We start from the raw sequence: 22,771 nt of genomic DNA, 5'->3' as shown, positions 1-22,771 counted from the left end.
ATTTTCATTGCTTAAGTCCTTTGCAGGACAAGAGCAAGATGACAAGAAAACAAATACTTACAGTGAACATTTTAACCTTAAACATAAGACTTAAAGACTCTGTTTGTTTGTGTGTTGGGTGATGTTGTAGCAGTACTTTCACCAGGAGGGTGTTTAAAAGAAGCCTAAAACGTTTTAAAGTCCCAAATTGAAGTGGAGAAAAGTCTACCAGCAACTAAAAAGAAACGGTGGCAGATATCTTAACAACTCTACTGGATCAGCAGAGAAAAAAATTTTTTTCAGGTTTTTTGTCTTTTTGCTATAACAACAAATAACTTAAACACAGTTTAAGTTACTACTTTCTGTTTTTTTGTGCAGTGGACTAAATTTGAGTTTCACTATGATTTCAAGGAACATTTTTACTTAAGGGGGGGGGGCGCAGCCCAGGTCTTGCTGCAGTCAGGTCCAAGACTTCGTCTTCCTGAGAATATCTCTAATTAAAACCATATTTTAAATTTCAGTTAGAATTTCACCATTTGTACTCTGGCCCAGTGGACAAACTATCCACACATGACACTTGCAGTTCACATTTTTCTAATAACTTGAGCATCTTTTCTGGAAGTGAAGCCTTGTTCCTCATTACAGCGGGGATTTGGAGGAAAAGCAGGAGTTCAACAAGTTAAAGTTCTAGACAAGAGACATGACACATGTGAGTCTGGTCGAGTCAGGTCACATTCCTTTAAAGGAAGATGGGCCCTGAAGTTTAATGTTTGAACAACAACAAGCAGAGAAACAAAAAAAATCCCAAAATCTCTGTTGTAAGATCATATGCTGTTACAATACATGTACTTCTCTGCATTTGATGCAGGTACTCTGTGTGTTTGCATTTACTGAATATGCCACAGGAAAAAATGCAGCCTTTTCAACAACAGAACACAGAGTACAGTAACCTTTCTCCAATTTATCCTAGTGTCTCTCTGTTATCAGCTAGCCTTGGATTAGCCTACTGTAGGAGCACATGTGATTTAGTGTTGTTTGGATGCAGGACACTAATTGCAATGCCTCCGAGAGCACCATATGCACTACAATTCCTACAACTGAAACAAGGAATTTCCAAAAACACAAGAAAAAAAGTTCATAAAATAGCAGTAATACTTTTTAGAACTCCGTGTCGGAGGTTAGACCTTGTCTCAGTATCGAAGCATAGCCAATGCAAAACCACAGCTTGGATAGACAAACTGATCTCTAAGATGCTTAGAAATCACAGGTGTAGCTAGAGAGAAAAAAAAGGGAAAAGTCAGTTGGAGTTTTTAAGGTAGGCTGTCACCGATTTAGTTTTGTTGCTAGTAAACCTTTCTTGATTTCAATCTTAGACTTTCAGAAGTATAACACCCTTCAACAAAAATAATTGAGGTATCCAGTTAATATAACACTATGTCTTGCGTTTAACACAGCAGACGATCAGAACTGACCAACTGATAATCTTTGCTCCTCAGCCCCCACATCATTAGCTGCTACAGTGCATGCTACCTTACTTAACGGACGCCTTATGTGGCTATCAGCTAATTACAAATAGCTAAACAGCTAATGTTAAAGTATGTACTGGACAGGGAAGTTTATGATAACTGGGCTTGACTTCATAAAATTCCTCATAAAGACTGGGGTGTTGGTCTGTAAGATGCTTTGCCAAGTTTGCTGTGCTACTGTTTATGTGTTCAGCTGCTAGTGAGGAGAGGGGCTGAGTGTTAGCTACAGGCTTTTGGATTCAATACTGTTACAAATGAGTAAAGGAGTATCTAATCCGATCCGTGACTTTTTAGTATCAATTAGTAACATAGTATCTTTTTTTGACAACCATCCTTGGTACATATACTGCTTAAAATGCCTATGGAATTAAGTATTTTCAGAGGTATGGTATTAGTATCACTAACCTGCAAAAAACTACTAAGTAACAAAGTAATGTGTCGTTGGGACAAATGTTAACCAAACCACAGGTTTGTAAAGGGGAAAAAAGGTTAAGAGGTTAAAACTGTATTTGCTGCAATAACTCCACATCTCAACATTTGAAACCGCCTGACAAAGTCATTTATATCATAGTTACTTGATTTATTCATTCCTACTTTTTAGCCTAGATGTGCTGCATATGCTGCATATCCTGTCAACAGAATTTTCAAGGACTGTTCTGAAGAATGAATTTAGGTTTACCACTGACCAATATATTGGGTCAGTGGGATAAGAAAATTCAACTTTGGGCAAACAGCAGAGACGTAGAGTTGTGGAGAGATGAGGAAGACTAACACTTCACCTCAGCGTGACAGACCGACCCTCGTGTCAATCAAGAAAACATCTAATTTTAGTTTTAAGGACCACGAAAATGCATACCAGAGATGACTCAGGCTAGTGTGAGACCATAATGTCGTCTGAATATTTATTGTAATGCTACATCTTCAGGCACTTTCATGCTGGGTTGACTGATTGGGACACTGTAGGCGCCATTTGTGTACGTGTCTTTCATTTACCAATTTAAGAAAATTATTGGTGTGGAAAGTATTAGTACAATGCAATTAAAGCCAAGATTAAATTAATTGTGGAAAATGGGAAGAAAAAATGCCCCCTGAGGTCACGATAATTATTTCAATCAGTCAGAAACCTAAAAACAATAAAGATGCACATTGAAGCACATACCAGGGCTGGGACACGCAAATATTTTTATTATTTAATAAATTATTTTAAGGAATAAGCAATTGTTACATCTGCCGACAATCATTTCTCATTAACTGACTAATTATTTCAGCACTGAATTATATAGCACTAAAACTTCACTTTGACCTTTTGCATAAAATGCAGAGCCCCAACCTGAGCACAATGTGGTGAGCCCTGTGCCTAGCACATGATCAAAGGACACTGATTTGAGGCTACATCTTCTGAGGAGATGCTTTGTTTTCCTACCGGGAATTACAGAGGAGACAGCAGGAATGAGTCTGTTGACAGAACATTGTCCGCAGGCTACATGTAATAGACTCACCCTCATGTTCAACACTGAACTTTGTGGTGCTTAGGAATGTGTTTGACCTCTCAGGCATAGTTGTTAAGATACTTCACCTCACCCAACACACATAAACAGATGGAAAGCCAAGTCGAGCATAAACACAAAGACCTATCCATTTCTATTGCACAGTGTGTTGTGTATGTAACTCTCAGGGGATGATAATGTCACTTGAGTTAAAGTATTATATAAGAGATTATTTATGGGCCTCTAAATAATTTTATTCAACCAAACTAATACCAGGTGCTCAAGTCAGAGATCAGCCAAAAATGAGAGGATTTAAAAAAAAAAAAAAAAAAGAAAAAAGAAAAAAGACAAAGTCTGTAAAGTGATGGGTCACCACTCATTGCAAGAACAGGTTTAGTGACCCCTGTGAAACTCGGTTGAAGGGATTCTTCTGAAAGTTATTGGTGTTTTGATGCTGCAGTACTCCAAAATTCTAAATTAGGTGCTAATCTGGTCACTTTGGAGGCCATAGCATGTGCTAGAATACGAACTCCTCAAACTACGTGACCTTTCATACACTGTGGATGGTGGAACTGCCCTTTTGTAAAAGACCAGACCCATCAGCCTAAAAAAATGCGTAATTGAAATGAGGTAATCACTCAGTCCGTTTTTTTAATGGCAGCGACCCTTCCTACTTGACTGGTCTTGATTTTGTATTCTGTTTGATTGGATTTTGCCGTGTACACAAAACATAATGATTTGCACATGCAGGATTGTGCAAAGGTCTTGAGCCACCCCTGATTTCTTTATATACTGCTAGGAAAATGCAAGTGATCTATTCAAACATCCGAGAGCATAAATGGAAAGAAAAAAAACAAAAACATCATTTGTACAATTCTAAGGAGCCTGAAAATCAATATTTGCCGTGACTTCTTTTAATCTATGATGCAGCTTGAATTCTTTTAAGTAAGCTTTTTTTTTTTGGCATTTTTCAAAGTAGTCTTCAGGAATAGTTCTCTGGGTGTCTTGAAGGACATCCAAAGCTCTTCTTTGGATGTTAGCTGCCGTGTGTTTGGGATAATTGCTATGCTAAAAAAAAATAAAGCAGTTACTAATCAGACCCTTTCCTCATGGTATCACATGGTGGATCCAAATCTTACATTACTTTACTGCAGTTCTACCTACGCTGCAACTCTGCAAATCCATCAGTTGTGACAAGATTAGGGCTCAAATTGTGATCATAAATATTTTGTACTTGTAAATCAGACTGCGTAGCTGTGAACTGAGTTTTATAACCTTGTAAACCAAAATATCTCAAAATTTTATGTTTGTGCGTCCACAGATGAGAGTTTCTATCTGTGTAAAAAAGATTTGTGTTCATGAAAAATATTTAATAATAATAATAATAATAATAATAATAATAATAATAATAATAATAATAATAATGGATTGCATTTATATAGCGCTTTTTGGGACCCCTCAAAGCGCTTTACAATCCCACTATTCATTCACTCTCACATTCACACACTGGTGAAGGCAAGCTACAGTTGTAGCCACAGCTGCCCTGGGGCAGACTGACAGAGGCGAGGCTGCCATATCGCGCCATCGGCCCCTCTGGCCATCACCAGTAGGCGGTAGGTGAAGTGTCTTGCCCAAGGACACAACGACTGAGACTGTCCGAGCCGGACTTGTTACACAAGTTACAATTTTTTTGTTAGGTCTGTTTACAGATACAAAGGAAAAAACTACGTGTAAAACTTTGTGCTCAAGATCCCTCACTTGTGTGCGAGTTTCAACTTGCAAGTACACATTTTGACCAGATTTTTCTTCCTTTCAGCTGACTGGTCAATGTCCGCATGTGCTGCTTTCACCGCTAACTAGAGCAAAATACATGGGAATAAACGATGTGTTGTTACACTTTATTACTAACAGGGATAGAACTGGTCCTTTGCTAAGCTGCCTGTTATGTGTAGGCACAACACTGGTTTATGCATTGAGTTAGGTGCCTTTTTTATGCTTGACTGACCTTCATAAGCCTGGAAACCTGTTGCTCAAGAAAACTTTGAAACAAATTAGCAGAACGTCTGTGTCGTTAGAAGCAAAATAATAACATGCCCTCGCTCTTTTTATGTCTGTCACCTTATATCAAGATCTTTTTAATCATTTGAATCTTGATTTTTTTTCTTGCCATGAACATCATCTTACTTAGCAACAGATTTTTTTTTTTTGCAGCCAGTAATGACATAATAATTTTTTTTAAACATGTGCATAATTAATAACTCATGATTGATATTTCAATCACAGTGAGCAGCCTGTATTCGTACCTGTTGAAAAGAGAAATAAAGGCTGTCTGAGTGGGTTCATTATAATCAGTTTTAACAGACTTGATTTCTTTTATGTGCCATTTGTACAACAAACAACAACAGAGAGAAACCTTTTCCTCATAAACTGGCGCAGGTAGAAGACATGAAGGTTTTTAAGGTGAAATTTGTAGGCATAAATTACAACTTTAACCAGCACTTTGCACTTTAACCAGCAAAAGCAAGCTTGGACAAGCTTTTGTGTGTCTTGTTCACAAATAGATAGATCAGATCAAACAGCTTTAAGTCCATGTGGTTGTCTGACACTGTAGACTTTACAAGTACTATTAATAGAGCCCATAAAACAAGAAAGGAGAGAGTGTGTCGGAAGCAGAAGGTTTTTTGAGAGGGAACAACAGAGGAAGAATAAAAAAAACTTAATTTGATACCAATATGGTGTCAACAACTGTGAGCAGCTTATGGCCCTTAACATGCACTGAGATTTAAAGGGTTCTTGCAATTAGACAAGCAAACTCAGTAGTTCAAAAATAATACCAGACGGTCTTAATTTTCGGCAAAGTAATACTCTGACAGTGCTGCTGCCCACCAGGACTAGTGCTGGGTAATGCTTTAACATCTTGAATATGACCGGTAACTACTTTAGTTTATGAACGAATAAATATTTAGTTAAACTAAGTATTTCTGGCACTGACCAGCAAGGGCTGCAACTATTAAACATAAAGTTAATTGGTAACACATTTCCCTACCTATTACTGTAGGACCAGGCTTTTTTTTTTTTTTTTTTTTTTTTTTAATTGCCAATGAATAGGTCTTTTCCCTATTTGGCTTAAATAAGCCAGCGTCTGTAAATGCATGTCTAAAGCCACAAGAAGACCAATTGGATAACTGAATATGTTGATGGGCTAGCTGCGTGCAAGTAAATTACTCTAGAAATATGAAAATAAGCAGCCTCAGACTTCTTACAGCTCACCACATTCATTTTGAACAGAATAAGTGAAAAATCAATAATCACATGGGGAGCCACATTTAGCCTTCTGCATAATCATTGGATTCAGGTTAACCTTTGCATCGCTGTGTCAGTCATATTTACAAAATTCTGCTTAGCTAGCTTCTGTCACATGACGACTCAGTGAGGACCTTCACAGAAAAAGTTAACGAAAACCAAACATAAATTTGTTTCTACCAACAGTATTGGGGGAAAAAAAAATTTTAATCACCCTATAAGGAAAAATTGTTACTTACTTCTGTTTATTTGCTAATGACCCAGATAGCAATTATCATTGCTGAAATTTGGTAAAATACATAATTAAAACATTTTTTTTGATTGCGAAAACTCCTAGGGGGTCCTAAAGTTGCACTACCTTCAAAGTTAGCTAATTTACAGTATAGCATGAGGATGTGCCCCAATTCTGAAAAGCGAGGTGATGGAAATGTACTAGGTGCACTGACCTCCATCTACAGAGCTGGCTCATCCATACCAGATGAGTTCTTGGGCTGGTTCCTATCATCATCACTTGCCTGCAAAGATTAGAAACACATTTTTCCGAGCGCAAGTTGTAAACGCTTTTTCTTGGTGCATTCCTCATCTGTGGTTATTTAGTCTGCTGGGGGCCTGTTGTGACCGCAGAATGCTTTTCGTGCTCAGCTTCATCCACTGATGTGCTCCTTAGTGTTTGTAAAAAGCAATTTTCTTTTTCATGGAGTGGAGAAAATCTGCAAATAATAATGGTTTACATACCAGCTCAAAACAGGGCCAAAATGCAAATTGCTGAGTGGGTCTGTTAAACACTATGGTGTATCTTCATTAAAGCTTCAAAGTTGGAATTTCAGTCATTTGGCCCCTGACCAAAGTTTGTCACACACAACATAGTAGGAAAGTTAATTTCTGGAACAACCCCCTCTTTCCTGTCCTTGCTTACCCCTCTGGGTGCTTTTTTTGTTTGTTTCTAATCAAGAAGATTTGAAAGACTTGAACATATGAATCCTATTCAACATGTTATTCAACAGTCCAAACTACACTCGCAAATACTGTCATATCTTCGAAGTACAAAATGTGATTTTTGCAAAAAATAAAAAACCCTTCCTTTTTTCAGTGCCTTTAGTGAGAAACATCATCCCTATGCTTTCTTTGCAAACTGGGGATTGCAGTATGTCTTAATTTGAGTCCAGGCTGACACATAATGAAGAAGCATTGGTGGGGATCACTCCGGAAAGATAAAAATTCACACACCCACACAAGGCCAAAAAGAATGCTATGAGGGTCCTCAATGACATCTGGAACCGCTAAACTAATAGATTCAGCTAAACGTGTTTCAGTGTTGCTATATTTAAACTCGATGAATCTTTGACAGGATACTTAAGGGATGATGCAGAGAAAACAGAGCCACCTTGGTTTCTTTTTCTCAGACACACTTAGAGTAAACTAGGGTTTGAACTCAGGAAAAAAAAAACAACTCGCCAGTCTAGACACATTCTCTTCATTTCATTTCTTGAACTACGCCAGTCACCGATGCAGTTTGTCGGCTTTGAGGAGCATTGTGCTTTGCTGCATGACACACGGTTGCTCGTATCTAAATAATGACTCCCAATGAGACATTCCTGTCGGCCACCAGCAGACAGTTAGTTACACAGGAAGACGCCTGCATGCCATTCAAACCGCCCACTCACAATATGTCCGTTTGTGGCGGAATAACAGCCTCACTTGTCCTCATCTGCCTTATAAATACCGCTGCGTAAACAAAAGTCGGAATAATAGCGTCTCTTTGACCGTGACAGAGATCCTAAAGATTTCAGCTGCAGCCATAATACCTTACAGCCATCGTTTAATCAATGATTAAAAGATAAACAAACCTTTTTTCGTAAATCATCTAAAAGACGGAAACAGAACTATAATGTTAAACTTTTAAATCTTCAAATATTATATGAAAAGAATAAATTATAAACTCCACTCCACAAACGACTCTATCATAGTGAAAAACTTACCTCATCTAAACATGACTTTTTGTGGAATGCCAAATGTTTGCATAAACTAAGTTTATCTTGGCGTAGATATCTGAACCACATTATGCAACTTGTATGCGGTGAAGTTACAGAAGGGTCACAATTTAAAGGAAAAAACAAAACAAAAAACAACAGAGTGTCTTAGCAAGGTGTCGAGTGACCAACCCTGACAGCAGTTTTAATGCATCTTGGCACAGAGTATCTCCCTGAAACACTTCTGGATGGCTGAATACCATTCTTCCACGAAATATTCACTTTATTTGTTGTTTTGATGATGGCGATGGGGTGGAGAAAGCTGCCTAACAGATGTGGTCTAAAATCTTCCATAAGTGTTCAAGAGGGCTGAGATCTGGTGGCAGCAAAAGGCCGCAGCATGAGTCACAAGATAGGAAAAATACATGTGGATCCACGCCAAAAAGCGAGGCAGGTGACGGGCTGAAATATGTATGAAACACACTGACAAGAGCAGAGCAGTTTTATATATTTATTGCATTTGGTAAGGTGTAACGTTTGGCATCCACCTGCTCTCCATCAGAGGACAATCAGGAAGAAGTTGGTCTGATGAAGAGCATGTGTGCTCCAAACTTTACACCCTACCAAAATGCAATAAAATGATAAAACCTGAGTTTTGCATGTGATCACAGAATGAGTCAAATATTGTAAAACCATGCAGCGACCTCTCTGGCCCCATTGATGTGTTCATCCTGGCAATGATCACTTTCATGACAAGATAACATAAAGTACTGATTTACAGTGATCTTTCCCTTATAAGGCAGGGGTCTCGAACCTGTGGCTCAGTGTGACTTTGACTAAAAAAAAACAAAAAAACAAAAACCGCTTGACCTGCAGCTGACCTTTAGTCAAAATTAAACTGAAACTGGTCAATTTTTGAAAGTTTCACTATTATTTAAAGTTTTGAGGCTATATATTTTATTGATTATCAAAGGAGGCTACTTTTCATTTGACTGATGCCCAAAAACAAAGAAGTCTCAAAGTGGGTGGCATAGCTTTATTCTCAAAGTACCCCAAACAGGCTGGTAGTTAGGATTAACAGTTTTAGTATTTTCAGTTCTATACTTTCTATAAAACCTACTTCTTTTTATTATTGTTATTGTTTTAAAACACATGGATCAACAATATTATACATGAGCTAAAACGTAATATTGTTTTGCAAAAAAAGAAGAAATCTGGCAACAAAGCTGTGCAACCGTTTGGTTGTTACATTCAAGTCAAGCATTGAGGAGAGCAGGCGGTGCCTCGGTGAAGTGAGAAAAAAAAAATGAAACAATGTACAGATGAGCAGGACAGCATCATGTGCAAGTACTGCGTTTGGATGCAAAGTCCTTTTGCTGTTTTCCCTCTCTGCTGGCTGCCTGAACCATTTAGCTTAGTCATTAAAAGCTTATCTGCAGTAACTAATATAAATGAACAAAACAGATATAACGCAGGCGCTCATGTCCTGTGCAGTAAGATACTGTTAACTGCTAATGTTACCCCAGAGATTGACAGTTTTCCCAGTGCTGAGAAGCAAATATTTGTTCATCCATTTTATTGTCCATATAAGGAAAACAGACCCCCAGTCACAGACCCCTTAGTCACCCTGCAAAAGAAAAAAGGAGGGAACAAGCTAGTATCTATTCCCTTAACATGACTTAACAGGAAGCTGGAGAGAGAATCAGAAATGGAGACCAGATAGCAGGGTGGGCAAAATGTGAAAAGGAGACGAAAGGGGTTACCCAATTAGTGACTGTGAAAAGGGTTTAAACAAACTGGAGTAAACAATTTAGCTGAAACAGGAAATGCCAATATCTGATACACAAGCTCCAAAGGGCAAGAGAAAATTCCCTGGGATGTCATCTGTCATCTGACGCTGAAAATACTTCAGATTTCTTTTTTTCCCTGTGACAAATGATTCTTATGATGCAGCGCTTTCCACAAAAGACATTTCCTAACATTGAATCAGGAAGCATGTAGTGTTATTCAACAAGGTCCACCGTTAAACACGAAGTGGGGTCAGCACTGCACGGCACAATCGTTAGTCACAATGACGATGGAAATATTTAGATACCAGTCAATCAGAATTAACTCTATCAAACAAAACAAAGAAAAACAAGTGTACACTAAAGGTGAAATATCACAGTTCTCTTAATGAGACGTGCTGTGGAGGTAGTGGTAAAAGAGGCCAAAGGAAGGGTCAAATTTCTAGATTTTTTTCCCCCTCATTACTCATAAAAGCTCAGTTTATCTAAAATACTGCGGTGAAAATGCCTTTTTGTTGCGAGAGGTCAAAGGAGAATCGCCAGACTACTTTTATGCTGACAGCATGGCAACAGTAACTCAAACACTTGCTACAACCAAAGTATGCAGAAGAGAATCTCTGAATGTACAACACATCAAACCACAATGAACCAGACGGCTTGTAGTAGCGGAAGAACAGGGAACTGAGGCTACGATTTCAAAGGGCTCAGCACAATACGACAATTTTTTTAAAAAATGGGAAAATCTTGTCTGGTTTGGTGAGTCGATATTTCTGCTGTGACATTAAGACGGTAGGGTTAGCATTTGGTGTAAACAACATGAAAACATGAATCCATCCTGCCTTGTATCAATGATGATAGAATTTCTGAGCCATGTTTCCACCCCCTTGTTGCATCTATGCTACAAAGAATTAAGGCTAAAAAGCAGGTGAGTGTAAACTGGCACTAAGTGATCAACACTTTTAGAACCCTTGAGCCCATTTTGAGTTGTTGTGAGTGCAGAAGCAGGTATCATGACTTGCCATTTCCACCCCCTGAGGAAAAGCTGTTCCCTCCCAGTCCTTTTTGGGAAATCGCTGAATTATCTTTCCACATCCCTCTCCTGAACCTGCAGGTAAAAGCAAAGACAAAGACTGGTCAGTCATTACATAACACTTTTAGTGCATTAATATAGATTAAACAGGGCAAGGTTTAGTTTAATATAGGTTGGGCGGTCGTGGCTGTTGGGCGATCGTGGCTCAAGAGTTGGGAGTTTGCCTTGTAATTGGAAGGTTGCCGGTTCGAGCCCAGTCTCGGTCGTTGTGTCCTTGGGCAAGACACTTCACCCACTGCCTACTGATGGTGGTCAGAGGACCCGGTGGCGCCAGTGTCCGGCAGCCTCGCCTCTGTCAGTGCGCCCCAGGGTGGCTGTGGCTACAATGTAGCTTGCCATCACCAGTGTGTGAATGGGTGGATGACTGGATGTGTAAAGCACTGTACGGCATCAAGAAGGCACACCCGTGCTTTAATGTCAACACAAAAGTGGATCAACAACGCCAACATTTTTTTCCAAAGAGAACTTTCTTACAACAAAAGTAACACATATTTATGAAAGAAATCCAGAAACAATACACACACATACCTGCACACACACATGCTCACATACAACTAAAATGCAATAGAAAATTACGACAAACCTTTTATTTCATCTGGAGAAGTGTTACCCGTTTCAGTGTCAGACAGTGCTGTAATCTGTGTTACTGATATACAATCAGTGACAGATAAATAACCTACTAATGTAGCATGGCTGGAATAGTTTACTTGAACAGAAAAAAGTCATTAATGTATATGTATTTATGTATATAAGTCAACCAATTCAGCAACATGTTGATATGTAATATAACAATACCTCAATTTAAAGATTTCTCTTTATCAACATATAACAAATGAAAGTCAGCATGAAAGGATGTAACGTGTAAACGGGTCATTACTTAGTTTCTCCTTTATCTGGAAAAAAAAAAACAAATCATCTGATGATTTCTAAGAAAAGTCATTTAAGAGTGTTTTCACAACAATCAGGAAGTGAGAAAGTGCTGAGAATTAATAACAAGAATTTTTTTTCTCCCATTTTTACCTGTAAAAGGGAACTGAAAAAAAAAGAAATTTAACATATTATGCGTGAAAGTCAAATAGGTTGAAAGGATGAGGATAAATGTATCAGAGAACTGGGGAGCAATTCATGCCAAACAAAACATGAACTACTGAGTTTGATCAAATCAACCCCTTCAGGAACTGGAACTGTTGTCTGTTTTTCAGTATTTCCTTTTTTCTTTTTTTCTTTTTGAGACAAGTCAGCAAATGTGGCTATGTTTTCTGTAAAATCATAACAGTACCAGTAAATTCTTTTAGTTTATTTCTGGATACCAGTTAAGAAAAAAAAAAAAAAAAAAAAAAAAAAAAAAAAAACCTGCCTTATTAAATAAACATATTTAACCACATGGAAAAAAAATCATCTCCTCGGTTCCTTCAATTTATCTGCTTTAACTGAAGATACGCTTCAAATAAATTGAGTCGGTGTGAGACGGTGTGCTAAAAGAATCGAATCATGGTTGATGAATACCACCTATCTTTTTGTGAATGATCTTCCAGCATCGCTGCAGTATTATAACCAAAACCAATTCAATAACTCTGAAATGCATTCTTGCAAAGTTGGTGAAAAACTCGTTGTGGATAGAATAATGAAAAAAGTCCTGGTGAGACTGAGTAAGGCAAGATGTTTAAGGAGGAATGCGTGTGTGAGAGAGACATGAAAATTAAAACATTAACACAAAGCAAATCACAGGACTCAGAAGGCCTGTTTCGGTGATAGCGTATGGACAAGCAAATACTAAGACAACACTAAGCTTATGGTGTGTGTGAGAATATTTTAAGGTATTTATCAGTAAACTTCTACACGCTTTTATGGAGACTAAAAGCATCCAAACCCTAGGTGGTAATTTTGCCACTGAAGATGTACAGTGAGGACAGTCTCCACTTAAATTCATATTATAAAAACCCACTGCTCCACGCTAAAGGCCATAATTAATCTTAAATGCATATTACTGTGAAGTGAATACATGAAATTACTGAATGATCTGAAACATGTTGCCTCTGAAATAAACCCTGCCATTCACTTTTGTTATTTCCCTAAAGAAATTGTTGATGTTGGCAGGAAAGCATATATACATATGCAGTACAATGTAATGTACAATTCAATGTCATCCACACTTAGAGTACATAGTGGTGACAGAGAGCTGGATACCGATCTATAGCAGTTGTAGTGAACCTCCCATTAGTGAGGTTGACCATCTAAAGCTTTACCGCTGAAATAACTCCCTCACCGATTTCCCCCAGGACCCCATATGGCCGGGTCTTGCAAAACCCCAAAACCAAAATTAGATGCAATAATTCACTTATGCAAAAACAATATGTATTTAGGACTTGATATATGACTGCAGCATTCTTGTTTAGCAATGTTGAAGGCTAATAAAAAAAAAGCAGCTTTTATCTAATTAGGGAAAAATTCCCCCTTTTTAACATGCCAAAAACTGTTTCACAACATGCACTTTGTCACAATGTATTGCCTGACCCCATGACTTCATCTTCACGTTATTTTAAACTCTTAGTCACTCTCTGACAGTTAGGACACCCTTTCTATTCATCGGCCAAGAAAAAATTGCCTTTTATCAGGAGAGTACGAAAGAAACAGACAGAAATTGAATACATGTGTCTCGTTTTTTGGAATCCTTTTAACTAAACTGTATAAATAGCCCTACAGAGGTTTTTTTTTGTTTATGCAATCAATAAAAAATGTTGTTTTTGCTGTCACATATGGCACTGAACATTTTTTGTAGAATCTCGATAATTAAAACACACTTCGAAAATATTTTTGAATTTACTACATGGAAAAATTTAAAAACAAAAAAAAATTCCACATGCCACAATCAAAAGCATGATGTAAGTATTGGCTAGCACTAGAATCATATGAAACAGTTACAATGGTTAGGGAAATCAAAACCAAGCAATGTGCCTTTTAAACATAATTTATAACCTGCAACTTTAATTTCAGACAGTAAAAAAGAAAAAAAAACCCTCAAGAAGCCACACAAGGACATTTCTGGATGGATTTGACAATATTCCATCTTAGGATGTGTGAGGACACTGCACAGCATCGTATGGTAAGTACATTCTTTCAGTGCTGTTAGGAAGAGCGCCAAACCATAAGCGGCACCTGTCAAGCTCAGCATAGGAATAAACAGGGAGGTTCTTCAAAAGTCTGCGTTTGTATGTGTACCTGTGCTGCAGCTAGGCTAGCAGCTTACGACAGCCTATCAAATATGGGTGTAACACTATGCATACGCCTCGTGAAATGCACTCACGCCCTTTCAGAGACAATTACTGTCAGAGATCTATTTATGTCTCCATACTTGCTCTCCTGGGACAAGCTCCACTTGGAACGTTTCGACGCACCAGCTGCTGTCCGTCAGCTATAGCATACTAGCCTTGAATCCTGACAGTTTTATGGCGTGCCGAGTGTCAACTGACCTTGTTGCACGACCAGAATCTGTAACTTTCCTGCATACTCGGCACAGATTAACCAATCGGCCACCATTTGGAGTTCAAAAGTCAGATATCAGAGACTGTAAGTGAAAGATGGGCAAAGCTTCTGGAGATGAGAAATTATGTCTGTGAGCCCACTGATGAGTTTAGGGTCTTTATCACTTATTTTAAGTCTTTCTGAATACAATGTGATGTTCGTTTTTTAAAATTGTTTTATTTATTTATTTTTTTTAAATAATGTTGGTCCCATCAGAGTCCGTTTGCATCACTATACAAATACATTTTGATGTGCAACAATTTCCATTTCTTATCAAGGTTTTCCAGTCCCCCCCCCCCCCCCCCAAAAAAAAACAAAAACAAAAAAAACAAGACCGACTCGGTGCACTTCAGCAGTCCTAAAGCAACACAGTCAAATGCTGTGACTCAGCAAGCTATTCAACAGACTGCTTATGAAGCCCCTGTGTCACAGTTTGGCAATAGGTCATATGCCAAGGGAAGCAGAATTGCTTGAACAAACAGGAAAAAAAAAACCAACTGCAATACATTATCAGAATGACATGAGATCCTACAGCTGCAGCATTCATGCACCAAGCGCCTCAAGCCTGCTGTCAGCAACGCCATGAAATGTAGACCGCTGCAAAGGACAGCAACTAATTAATCATGCTGAAGCACTTTGGCCTTAATGGGACTGATGGCCTGGATTCGGAATTGTATGCAGAGTATTGCGCAAAGGTTTTAGGCACTTGAGATGTTTAGATTAATTCAGAAACATGCAGGGAGAGTTGAAAATTATCTTCAGCCACAACAAGTTGAAGGAGACCTGCAACACAGACGGTATGGGGTGGGGGCTGCGGGGGGGGGTGTAAGCCTTAATCTAACATCACACAAGCTATGTACAAAAGGAGGCAGAAGACAGTGAGACTGCCTAAGTCAATGGTACTGTTTGAGTTGACTGGAACCACTTAGGGAATGGATTTAACCTCACACTCAGGTAACTTCCTGCTGTCTATCTACCAGCTGCTGTTGCATGAGAGCGAGAGAGAGACAGCCACAGACATGTTTATTTCCTACTTAATGCATAAAGAGAAAGTAAAACGTGCTCTGCGAGCTGAAGAGCCTCATTCACATACAGCGATCAACAATTTAGTCTGCGTCTCATGTGCTCTGCAACACGCTCTCCCCTCACACGCTCTCAGATTAATACCAGAATTAGGGCTGCCACAAACGATTATTTTGATAGTCGACTAGTCACCGATTATTTTTGCGATTAGTCGACTAATCAGATCATCATCCATTGGACGTAAAACGTACAGCTTATTGCACCAGCATCCATCTGCTCTTATATAACTATCATTAGCTTACAACTTTAAGTGTTTAAGGTGCTAACTAAAAATAAAGACAAGATGATAGTTTATTAAATGTTAATGACATTTGCAGACAGCTGAGTTTAATAAACTCAGCTGTCTGCTGAGTTTATTAAACGTTTGAGTTAGCCGTCTGCTCCTTGCTATCTAAAATATAACGGGACACCGGAGTAAATTCTCGAGCATCTCACACTTCTGATAATCAGCTGTCTGCTTGACGTTTATTCAGCTGTGTAAAAACTATAACTTTAATCTCAGCCAAACCGATTTACTCAGGAACAAATAAAATACTGAAAAAAGACAAACAATAACATTTTTAAGTTATCTAAGTGACTTATATATATTTAACCTGAGTAGCGAAAGACGGCGGTGGGTTTGAAAACGATTTGCCGGGAGTCCGGTGCTCTCACGGGCTCTAGTGAGCCTTGCCCCCTGCTAGGTATCGAGCTAGTGGGTAACAGACGTCTCCGAAAACGTGGGAGCGCTTTTGAAAATATGTGGTGTCCTGATAAACTAAGCAGATATTTGAGGTTTACACAGCTACATTCTCGCCTGAAAATATGTTAAACGTTTATTTTGTGACCCAGAAAGAATAATAAGAGTAATATTAAAACTAACTAGCTGCCGCCATTGGTGGAAACTGTTCTGGGCCGCGCTATGAATTGTGGGACACTGCTTCTTCTTCGGGGTTTAACGGCAGCTGGCATCCTTGTACATGCAGTGCTGCCATCTTCTGTTTCAGTCCGTTATTACACTCTTAAATCCTACTACTTATTCCTGCGTCTTTTGGGATCTTACAAAGCTTCAAACGACGAGTCGACTATTAAATTAGTCGTCGACGATTTTAATAGTCGACGTAATCGTGACTAGTCGACTAATCGTGGCAGCCCTAACCAGAATACGACAGAGCAGGGCAGGAAATAGCTAGCCTCTGCATGAACTCATTTACATTAAGCATTCATTTTTTAAAAATCAAACAGACAGAAACTCCCTCGGTCTGCTTTTTCTCATTTTGAAATGCTGAATGTATCAAATTCCGACATGCATTCATTCAAAAAGACTGCAAAGGTGTGAAATACAAACTATTGCCTTGACTGGCAAGTTGTACAGGCTATCACTCTGGTCATCATTGGCCCTGAAGTTCATTGGCAAAAACCCTAGGACCCACCTACGAAGTTCTTTAAAAACACTGTGCATGCGTAGCAAGGAAAGCTGTGTACCACTGATACCAAGTCAGAGAGTTAAGTGACAAAAATAATTTGCGTCATTAACTTAGAAAGCATTGATGTTTTCCATTTACAGGCTAAAAACAAAGAGAAGCCTGATGTTGTTTACACTATTGCCACGGAAAAGCATGTGCAGATATAGCATGGCTTGTGCTGGTAGAACACCAGTCTGCCTGACCGTTACGTCTTCAGGTTTTTACAGCTCCTCTAATTGAAATCACATGCTTCGAGTCCTCCAGGTTCTAATTTTCAACCGCAGATGAAAATAAATGACAGAATTCCTCGCATTCCACGAGGCTGCACTCTCGTAATAAAACAAGCCGTGCTTTCAAATATGGCCCCCCTGATAACTATAAAGAACCCCATTGGAGAGGATAATAGAACCCAGGCCTGAATGCGAACATGCTAATTTGAACATCCGCTGGCACGACACGAGGGGGGATACAGTCCAGAATCAACGCATGTTTATTTATTTATTTAACAGTTTTTTGGCATGTATTAAAATTGCCCAAGCCCACGGCACGCGTGTCTATGTTTAAAAGCACGGTGCATTTCCAGCTCAATAAAGCACAACCTCCGTGTGGTATGGCCCAACAAGAGGGCTGAAAAAACAAAAAAACAAAAAACAAAACGTGAAATAAACGATACATACAAATAATTTTTAAATGTCTTCAGGGACTAACTTACTAGGAACACTAAATATTGGTGAAACAGCCTTTAGTAAGTGTTTAATAAGGAGATATGTACATTCCAGAAAAAACATTAAAAGCATAGATCTCGTAAACTGACACTTCGACCCCAGCAAACTCTTATCAAGGGTTTGTGGCAAACGGTAACAGCTTATAAAAAAACTAAAATATTCCAAGTGTCCAGGAGAAAGGGGGGAAAAAAAACGTGGCTGTTCCTGTTTGTTGTCTTCCTAAAATCCTTTATGTTTAGCTTTAAACTGACTCCTTTCTTTGTAGTTTGTAGCTAATTTGAAAAAGCCCAGTGATTTGTTTGACACGCGTAAAAAAAGGATCATCATTTGGTCAAATCTAATCGGCCACTTAAGAAATCCTTACGCCTTGATTATAGTCCACTTTGGACACAAATGGCTGGAGACTCAATGGCTGAGTAGTCATTCCTTTTACACTTCCTTGAAGTCTCCTTCAAGTCCACCGCCTGGGGGCGCATGCTCAGTTGGTGCATTGGAATATATATTCTCTCCGGACGAGTCCACGCAGTCCCACAACAGGCCAGCACATCTGAAACAGGCAATTTTTTTGCCCCGAGGACCAAAGTGGATACTAGCAGACACGGAAAGTATAATCTCGCCTTTAAACTAAACTCTAGATTTGCTAGAGTCAGTGCTGTCAGTGGTCACTGACACAATTGCAACAGGTATTTTGTTTGTAAATGCAGAAACTTGAGAAATCTGTGGAAATATTTAGGAAACAGTCATCACACTCAGATGGCGAAATGATCACTTTTCGACTGCCTAGTTTGAAGCTGTTATATAAGCAGCCTGAAGCTCATGCACGATAATATTTGATATAAAATATGATCATTGTTTAAAATGTTGCATAAAATGGACTATACAGTAAATAGTTGCAATGCAAATCACAAAGGGCAAAAGATTCGAGTCGCTATCTCAGAGGAGATGTAAGAGGTGGCACGGAAGTGCTGTAACACCATGGCAATCCCCATCGCTTTGTGGGCAGCTCAAGAAATACAATATTTTGGATTTGATATTGGCCCGAATCTGACTCTACATTGGGTATTGATTAAATCTATGGGCGATTTTACTGAACAGAAAACTGTGACAGGACGAATGAAAAAATTCTTTAACTGTTCTATTATTAACTTTAATACATTTCTCACAGTTCACTAAATCGTTTTTATAGGGATTATTAAATTCGATAGCCATTCTGCAGAGTTTCATGCAGTCTTTCTCCCCACACACACACACACACACACACACAAATATGTGACTTAGATCGAATGAACCTAATAATTTATTACTCAGTTGCGTGATTTAGCACAGTCCCAACAACAAGTGAAAAAAAAAAAGTTGTTAGTCTTTCTTGATTAGAGCAGATGTTTCTCCTCTTAAAAAGAAAAAAAAAAACTAAATTTATCTTTCTGATTTATCTTCCTGCTGTTACTGTTGATAAAATACAGCCAGATGCTCATTTTACCATGTATGGAAAGGCCACCAGTGGACTCTGCCAGTTTACGTAACATGCACGTCACCGTCTAACCTCATTTTGGTCCAGGCACTTACACAGGTGGACCATTCTGGAACGGGTTCACAGGTATGGCTAATTCACTTTCTGTCACTTTACTATCACTACCCGAATATAAGGAGAAATTCCATGCATAAACCTAAAAACATGATTTACTTTAAGCTATTACAGTAAATATATAATCATCGTTTAAGCACAAACATTCTGCTGGATCTGCTCCATCCATAAGAGTTTAGGTTGACAATATAGTCTCCAGATGTGAGGAAATATGGCTATGGTAGCAGTCTTCTTTATTCAAACAGTCACAGTGTGGGGAGCAGCTCCCATTGTCTGAATAGCAACACAGTCGACGATGCTCAGTCACAGTTAACCTGAAGATAAACATGTTTTCAAATCCTCAGCTACTATAGAGGTCTCCTGTATGAAAACATTTGCATGCAAATTCTGTAAAAGGCCAAATCTTTCCTGTAACATCATCATCGTAGTACACGGAGGCCCAGTTTGACCTCAAAGTTGACCATGATCAGGAAACGAACTTGTTCTGGATGTCCTGTGTTCAAGATAGGCAAAGAAGTGAGCTTTGGTTTTATTTGCATGGTGAAAGGGTACCACAGATTAGACAACTGTTGATGTCATAATTAGCTGAGGTCAACAGCTAACTCAGGAAGCTTAGTACAAACATGCAAAAAGATAAATTCCCTTTAGGTCATGCCCAGGTCAAAAGCCAGGAGAGGAGCTTTAGACAATTACAGTCAGTGCAAAAGAAAGTTTTCACAAGAATCTGTGAATTCCTGTGAAAAACTAACCTAGCGGCCAAGTGCTGCTAATCAAATGCACTTAATTGACTGGTCATTAGCAAGTGTGGAGCATTCAGTTGTGTGTTAACACAATACCACAATCTTCCCAGGAGTCCCAGTAAATTCATCCCAAAGTCAGACCGTACAGTGCTAACCCAAGAGCTACAGCCTCCACAGACCTCAGTTAGCATGTTAAATGTTAAGTTCATGACAGTACAATTAGAAACAGACCGAATAATTACGGAGATTAGAGAGACCTTCTCTCTAAAAAAGAACAACACAGCTTAAGTTTGCAAAGTTGCACCTGAACAAACCGCAAGACTTTTGGAGCAATGTCCTGGACTGACGAGACCAAAGTAGATATGCCTGGCCATAATGCACGGCACCATGTCTGGTTTAAACCAAACATGTCAGCACACACAGTTCGTACCAACTGTCAAGCACAGTGGTGGAGGCATGATGATTTGGGCTCGTTTCCAACCACAAACACCTCTGTATACCAAAGTACTCTAGAGTCACGTGAGAGCATCTGTGTGACAGTTAAAGCATGGCCCAAACTAGGTCATGTAGCAGGACAATGATCCCAAACACAGCATCAAAGAATGGCTGAAAATAAAAGGATCAAGGTGTTTCAATGATCCAGTCAAAAACCAGACCTCAACCTTGCTGAAATGCTGTGTTAGCACCTTAAGAGAGTTAGGCATAGGCCACTTCAGTGAGAGAGAGCTTGATAAAGTAATACCGAAAATCTTCTAAAGGTGATTCTACAAGATGGTGAATCACGTGGAGCACTTGAGTTTCTTACAGGACTGCATAGAGACCTTTGAAAGCTTTTCACATGACAGCAACTTCCTCAAATGTGGATTGCAGTTTTGTCCGCCTCCTCTCTGCTCACAGCTTGAAAGCTTTGTTTTCCATCTCAGAGAATAATTTAAACCAGTTTCGATATTCCACAGACAAGTGGTCCCCAGTGGGTTTCTACAAACTACATAAACATTTAAATATACTAATCAGTCAAATTCTCACCAGTTCCACTTTCACTCAGCTCATGAAAACTAAAAGCTGTGCTGCTCTCTTATATTAATGTCTTACTCATGATTCAGGCGGTGCATGTGGTGGCAAGCAGTCCCATCCAAAGAATTACTCCCTTTTCTAGCTTTCATCAAACAATTAGGTGCAATTTCTTTTACAGCCTTCGGTTACATGTGTTGATATAATTCTTGAGACTAGTTTGTTTATAACAATGGCAATACATACACACTGAGTTTATTTAGGATCAATACTGTATCCATTCCAATGTTTTACAGTATTTTGTGTGGATCGAGCTGTATCCTACCAACCCATTTCTTCTGTCTCAATATATTTATCCTTAAAATGTCACAGCGAAAATGGTTCCTGCCATGAACTTTACTGTAATTTGCATAACCACAAAAATCACAGTGCTCTAATTGTTTAACATCTTTCAACACACTGTGACTGGGGCAACAGGAGCCAGTGGAGTTTCCCTACATATCAGTTTTAAACTTCAACGGAGAGGAAGGAACTCCCCCATTGTGGTCAGGGTTCTTTCCACCACAAAGTTTAATTCCAAACGAGGCGCTGCCAAATGTGGAGCCCAAAAGAAAACAATCAATGGAGGCAGCGAATCCAAGAGTAAAAGCAGAAGTGAGTCAATTCCACATCTGCCATCTTACTCAGTGCAAGAGCCATAAACTCAAAACTTTGTTAACAGACAGTCTCTCTTGGTGATGAAAAATGCAAGGACTGGTAATCAGGGTGCAGGAGAGCCTAATTTTTCTGCTAACGGGATTTACATAGGGACCTAAAAGGATTTCAGGATTACAGGAGCAGTGTCACAAATGTTAAAGTTGAAACAAATATTTATTTTATCAAGTAACCAATTATACACTGGAACAGCAGATATTAAAAAAAGATGGATATTAAAGGTGTAACCTGTAATTAACTTTTCTAAAAATAAATAAATAAAAATAAACACTTGAATCGCTATAAATCTTCTCAACAACTGGATGTTTTGTGTTCCCCTCATTAAGATAGATGACAAAAATAAAGAACTGTGAAGTGCGGATTGATGTTAAGACGATTGTCACTAAACTAGAAGAAAAATGGAGAAAGTCACTGCAAGCCCATTTTGAAATTTATTATTCACAAACCTCAAACTTTCAGCAAATTTTGTTAAAAAAAACAAAACAAACAAAAACAAAAACAAAGGCAAAAAGAGTATTCCAGAAACACAGAGCCAGCCACCATTTTCAATGTGTTTGTTACCACTAACAACAAAACAGACCACATAACTTAGATAATTATTGATTTACAAAGAAAAACGACACATGGCAGCACTTTATAATCCACGTACATCATGAAATTAACATCCCTGAACGCCAGTGGAGCACTGACATTACAATTATATAGTCACAGCTAGTACTTACTAATCTAACATCATCTACACAGGAATAAATGCCTTCCAGATAAAGTCATGTCAATATCCTTCCTGTGCACATTTACTGTCAT

The 22,771-nt window shown here is 38.7% G+C and overlaps 1 protein-coding gene across 2 annotated transcripts in view; it reads right to left on the bottom strand.

The window, feature by feature from the left end:
• sbf2 (SET binding factor 2) overlaps positions 1 to 22,771 on the bottom strand; it is a 108,627-nt gene that overhangs the window by 79,764 nt on the left and 6,092 nt on the right. For both annotated transcript variants that reach the window (XM_084934449.1, XM_084934458.1), the window contains exon 2: positions 11,072 to 11,157. In XM_084934449.1, the coding sequence (XP_084790575.1) occupies positions 11,072 to 11,157 (86 nt within the window). The remainder of the gene's footprint in view (positions 1 to 11,071; positions 11,158 to 22,771) is intronic.

This window comes from Perissodus microlepis, chromosome 1 (assembly GCF_051167445.1).
Source record: "Perissodus microlepis isolate ML-2025 ecotype Zambia chromosome 1, ASM5116744v1, whole genome shotgun sequence".
NCBI classification, from domain to species: Eukaryota; Metazoa; Chordata; class Actinopteri; order Cichliformes; family Cichlidae; genus Perissodus; species Perissodus microlepis.
This window is presented reverse-complemented; position numbering and strand designations above follow the sequence as displayed.